Source organism: Tasmannia lanceolata, unplaced genomic scaffold (genome assembly GCF_043159265.1).
Source record: "Tasmannia lanceolata isolate RefF3 unplaced genomic scaffold, GAP_Taslan_0.1 ptg000029l, whole genome shotgun sequence".
NCBI lineage: Eukaryota > Viridiplantae > Streptophyta > Magnoliopsida > Canellales > Winteraceae > Tasmannia > Tasmannia lanceolata.
Window position 1 is genome coordinate 7996463 of NW_027518706.1, and position 6113 is coordinate 8002575.

The window sequence follows — 6113 nt, forward strand, 5'->3', positions numbered from 1 at the left end:
TTCCACGTGTGTAAATCTGCTTTCCCGAGAAAACGAGTGAACGGCGGAAAATGTCCAATCACGAGAAAATTTGGCTTACTTTCTTCTGCTTTCCTTTCTCGAGAAGGCGAGTGAACAGAGCCTCAAGGATTTGGTATTAATGGCACTCAACACTTCATTAACTAGTTTTCTGGTGGGCTGTTTAGAGCATCTTGAGAATTATAACGTTTATCAAAGAAATATGAAGGAGTATAGTTCCACTATTGAAACCAGACTGCAGAAATCAATTTCCCATATATGTATACATATGTAGGGGATTTATATCTGCACTTCCATACTTATAATGACACCCATCTCTGCACATATATTCATATATGGGATTTGCACCTCACTTATGCAGGAGAGAACCACATCAGATGAATTAAATGAATAAGACAAATCTGCACAAGATGGCTGTTCTCTCCCAAAGTCCTTTTGGTAGAGTTGGAAGCTATTTTATCATGGAGATCATATCCCTAGCTTCATGAAAATTTTGGGAAATGAGGAATTCCCACAAATTCAATGGAGAAAAAATATCTAGATACGATTTTTCAAAAAAAATAAAATAATATCTAGACACAAGAACATTCATGGCATTCAACAGTGGATGCTGCTCCATTTGTGATGCAATCGACCCTATTTCAAATTGTGTTTTTGTTTTTCCTGTTTTCCAAAGCTTTTCATGCTCCTCTCACTCCCACCTCTCAAGTACTCTCTCCCTCTCTGCCCATCACTCACAAGTTACAATTAGCCCCACTAATATTCTATGGAATATTTTTTCTCGTTTGCCAAACATGGCGCATGGTAACAGATCGAGGCAGGCCACATGAGTTCGAGTGGGAAAAGTAGCATTCCAGGCTATATGAAATGAAATCCAGAATTCGCTTAGAAAAAAAAATTGTTACGTACCTAGTTGGTGTTGTAAAAAACGAGGGCACTGTTGTTTATAAAAAACAGAAAGTAAACATTTTCCAAAACACTAAAACATGTAAAATACATGATTTTGAAAATGCAAAATCACTAACAGTTGGGTCTCACTTGTGTGGAATAAATTAGTTTAGATTTGTGTAACTTGTGAGTTTGCTATCTAGTACGGGTACGAGTCTTAGAGATAAGGATTACTGTATCTAGATTGGTTTGGTTAGGAGCTTTAGAGAAAGGGTAAGTAGCTGCAAAGTACGTTTTCTATTTAACATGAAGTATTTTTTTCAAATTAATGAAGAATTTTGAACTCAAAGCTGTGATTTTGCACACAAAGGAGGAGTGACCCTTTCCTCGAAGTGGGTTGAGAGGCTGATCTTCTCTCTAAGAAGAGTACAAATTTTATTCGGGCACTAAGGCCCTTTGCACTAAGGCCCTGTTTGGATTGCAGGACTTTTCTGAAAAAATTTGAAAAGGAAATTTATTCAAAAATTTCCTACATTTTATACACACGAAAAAAGATAACTTGAACCGGCCCTCTTCAATTTTTTACTAAGAGACATCTTCAATTTATAATGATTTCTCTCTAAACTAATTATGACTATATCATTGCTCTCTAAATTGCGGAAAGAAAAAATTTTCCCATGAAATTTTTTCCATCGTTAATGCTTTCTTGCAATTTAAACAGGGCCTAAATAGAGACAGCGAGGAGAGAATTTTGTGTTGATAGTAAGCATCAAGAAAAGTGGGTACAGAATTTAGTAGTATTAATAAGCCACTTGAAAAGTATAAATGGAGATACTAGTAATGTTTATCAGAAATACACTTCACTAAATTTAGATGAAGAAATGAAGAAAGCCATTCTGAAATTTATTGAAAAATCCAAGAGAAGGACTAGCTGCCTTGCTTCGGACAAAACATGGGATAACACAATAACAGAACACAACAATCAGAGAACAACTCTTGCACAAATTACAAGGAGACAACCCTTAAAACTTCCACAACAGAGCCTTTATTACAGAACTGAAAACTGAAGCAAACACTAAGCAGCAATCCTGAACAGAAAATCCTACCCCAAACCCAACCACAAGCCTGTGGAAAGCCATAACCTGAAAGAACATACAGAAACCAGCATAGACCTCTTCCAAAAGAGCAGAGTAAATCCTGAACAGAAATTCTTCCCAAAACCCACCCACAAGCGTGCAGAAAACGCTCCTAATCGTAGCCAAACAGGGAGCAGAACATATGCTAATAGCAAGGAAAGGAGGCACCCAGAAGAAGGCTTTGGTTTACTTGACTATCACACCTTGAAAGCAATGAACAGCCACCTGTGTATATCAGAAGGGAAAACAAAATAGTGGAGTTTGGAGGAATGTAAAAAGACATGCAATATAACAGAATCCACTCACGAAAATGACATGAAAGAAGAGATTTTATCTTTATGAAAATCCTTCATTTACAAACTATAGTGTCTATTAAAACTCATGAAATGGTCAAAACGTGAACTTTTTTGAAAAAAAAAAAAATTCTCAAAAGTCCATATATAAAACAAGAATTTTTTATTTGGACAAAAGCTGTTATTTAACCAAATATAATTTTTTTAGGCATGTAAAAAACAATTGAAGTTTTCACAGGAATAGGAATAGATAAAGATTTGGGACTGCAAAAAAAAGATGTGCATGTAAAAAAAACGAACCTGGCAGTGGCATCATCTAATGGTGATATGCGGTACATGGTCTATCTTGTGCCAATACTCTCTCTGCCTTTTGCATCGTCTCTCCAAATCTGAACCAGTGTGAATAGACAGTCTTAGGAGTGTGGTGAGGCGTTGTAGTCCGGCGGGCAATGAAATCATTTTAGGACAATTCTTGATGGTCAAAGATCGAAGGGATGTGAGGTGGTGGACGTCATCCCACAAAGATTCCAACTTATTACACCAACTGATTGTCAGATTTTGGAGGGCAGTGAGGTGGTGGACGTCATCCCACAAAGAAACAAGCGTATCATCGTCAGAGATAACCAATGATTGAAGAGATTTCAAATGCCGTAGCAGCCCATCTGGCAATGCCAAATTCCAACAATTACCGATTTCCAGATTTTTGAGGGTAGTGAGACACCGCAAGTCATCCGGCAAAGAAACGAGCTTTTCACAGCCCACAATAACCAATGACTGAAGAGATTTCAATCCCCGTAGTACCCCTTCCTCGGCCAATGATATTAGACTGTCACACCTTGTAATCTTCAACTTTTCGAGAAATGTGTGGTTTCGCAATCCCTCCGGCAAAGACACCAGCTCCCTACAATACGAAATGTTCAATGACTTGAGAGCACTGAAATTGTCCAGCTCCCTAGGAAGACTCCTCAACTTCTCACAAGACCTAATTGCTAAATGTTGGAGTGCATTACCGTGTTGTAGAAAGCTTTCTGGAAAGGATGACATCTTATGAAGAGAAGAGATAAGAACGGAGGTAAGATGCACAAAACACGGCAGGGTGATCAACTTTGGGCAGTCTTCAATCTTCAATTCATTAAGGCAAGGAAAAGCTCCTCCTTTCTCCACTGATGCCCATATCTCTAAATTGGACATACCCGATAGCGATAGTCTTTTCAAAGATGGAAATGAAAATCCCTTCAATGTGTTGTTACCGTAAAACTCTTGGTTGATTTGCTTCACTGCAAACATTCCTCCTATCTCAAGACTCTTGAGTGAGGGAAGCTGCCCTAGTGGTGGGAGACTACAGACCCTCCAACAGCCTTCTAGTTTCAATGTTTGCAAATTTTGTAGGTAGATAATCGATTTAGGTAAAGTTTCGATGTTAGCATTGGAGAGGCGTAGGTATCTTAGCTGTTTCAAGTTGCATATTGAATGTGGGTTAACATCGCATCTACTTAGAGAAAGGCATCGCAAGTATCTAAATTTCTCAATATCTCTAAGGATCCAGTTTTTGCTGGTGTCTGTAAAGAATCTGAATTTAACTTCAAAGCCCAATAGCAGCGTCCGTATGGCTTTGGCCTTATACAAGCTCGGACATTCTGATAATGAGTAGACATATCGAGTCGAGGGAGGGATATTATCAGTTTTTTCTGAATCCACGATATAACACTTGTTCCCAATAACAGACCGTGAAAGATCGTGTACCAAGTCATGCATCTTGCACCTTGTTATTTTTCCTCCATCGTCCTTTTCTATGTCTTGGAAGAAAGACCTCCATAATAAATCATTGAAAATCTCATTTCCAACGTCTTCCAGCTCCATTCCTACCTTAGGGGTAACAAAGCCATTAGCTATCCACATACGAATAAGTTCTTCTTTCACAATTTCATAGCCTTTAGGGAATACAGAGCAAAAAGAAAAGCATTGCCTTAGACGAGATGGCAAATTGGTGTAGCTCAATCTTAGAGCCGGCAAAATTTCATCATCTTGTAATTCCCATATTTGGCTGTCTCTTACAGACAACCACGAAGGCTCCTCCCTTCTGAGACGTAGTAGGCTTCCTAATGCCTTAGCTGCTAAAGGAACACCCCCACATTTCTTGACGATCTCTTTGCCAATTGTAACCAAGTTTGGATGCTCTTCACTTCTCCCTGGTTCAAATGCTTGATTCTCAAACAGAGACCAACAATCACTGTCTGATAAACCAGTCAAGTGTGGGGATTCATGAAGCGCACCCATCATCGATGCAACTGTTTCTTTACGAGTAGTTACAACGATTTTGCTTCCTTTTCCTTCACATGTTAAGATCTTCTTTAGATCATCCCATTTTTTTGCATTTTCATTCCATACGTCATCAAGTACAAGCAAAAATCTCTTCTCACATATTATTTCTCGGAGGCTTTTTTGCATCTCATCCAACTGAGTAAGAGCAGTTGGTCTTCCAGTTGCAGATTCTAAAATTGCTGTTACAATTCTAGTAACAACAAAATCTTGAGACACATAAACCCACATTCTTAGCTCAAAATGGCCCTTTACATTCTCGTCATTGTAGGCCAATTGAGCTAGTGTGGTTTTTCCCAAGCCTCCCATGCCAACAATGGCAATAACAGGGACATCATTTTCATTACTCACATCGGCTAGCAATAGTTGGACACTCTTTTTTTTATCCTTATCTCTCCCATAAATTTCTTTTTCAATTACTGAGGAGTCAGTAGGTGTTCTCTCTTCGCTCTCAGAACTCATTGGTGTTACTTCAAAATTGAACTTTTGCCTCTCCTCAGCAATTGAGTCGAATGTCTCGAGGATCTCTTTTATCCTAGTTCCTATCTTATGGCGAAATATATTACGTTGGAAATGAAAACAAGGAAAGAAGGTATTGCTTACTTGTATGTTGCCACACCCACTTGTGCTCTCAACTTCTAATCGTTCATCTTCCACAGCCCAGTCTGATAAGATATCGTCCGCATCATAGGCCGCATCTGAAAGCTTTGAGAGCCAATCCTTCAGCTCCTCATTCCTAGCTGCCATAGCCTCTCCATTTGGGAGTATAACTCGAATCCTTTGTATGATGCTCCTAAGCTTTTCCATATCTTTCTTAACACCCCCCAGTAATTGAAACTCTTTTTGGATTCGAGAGTTCAAATTCTCAAACAGTATATTAACGATAGCATCCACCATATTTGATCCTTGGTAGGAGAACAAAATTTCTCTCGAGCTAGCTAGAGCAAGTAGAGAATCACACAGATAACTTGCAAGCTTCTTCCTGTAAGATGGTTTGTTATATAGACAACTCTTCTTTTTAGTATTCCTTTTTTATGCTCTTAATCTCCCGTTAATATGTTTCTTAAATCAATGATCTTATGCACTATATAACAAACTTACCCCTTTAATCTTACCAAACACCCATATAACATCCCCCTCACTGAGAAGACATAAATGGAGTGGGTAAAAGGAATACATAGACCCTATCTTTATGTCTCTGTCACAAGACATAAAGATGACATGTCCAACACAAAAGATGCCCACTTCTTTTTATAATGGGATTTGCTAGGGTCCATTGCAAATGGCATTTTGCGGACCTGATGTTGCCTGAGAGCAGCCACCTCGCATGTATCAAATGGCAAATCCCTTCTATAAAATAAGGATTTTGCTAACGAGTGCCCTTACCCAAATAAGGTCATTCGTAAACATCATATAATTGCTCTATCATGGATTTATACGTACGTTCGTTTAGGGGAAA

The 6113-nt window shown here is 38.6% G+C and overlaps 1 protein-coding gene across 2 annotated transcripts; it reads right to left on the reverse strand.

Moving 5' to 3' along the window:
- Positions 1 to 1788: 1788 nt before the first annotated feature.
- On the reverse strand, positions 1789 to 5710 carry LOC143859201 (disease resistance protein RGA2-like). 2 transcript variants are annotated; one of them, XM_077369893.1, is made up of 2 exons: positions 2636 to 5709; positions 1789 to 2267 (listed from the first exon to the last, which is right to left on the reverse strand). In XM_077369893.1, exon 1 carries the CDS (start codon positions 5549 to 5551, stop codon positions 2648 to 2650), a length of 2904 nt encoding a protein of 967 aa, XP_077226008.1. In that variant the 5' UTR covers positions 5552 to 5709; the 3' UTR covers positions 1789 to 2267; positions 2636 to 2647. The 2 variants fall into 2 exon arrangements, with proteins under 2 accessions (XP_077226008.1, XP_077226009.1); XM_077369894.1 differs by lacking the exon at positions 1789 to 2267 and having other exon boundaries at positions 3036 to 3236; positions 3346 to 5710.
- Positions 5711 to 6113: the final 403 nt, after the last annotated feature.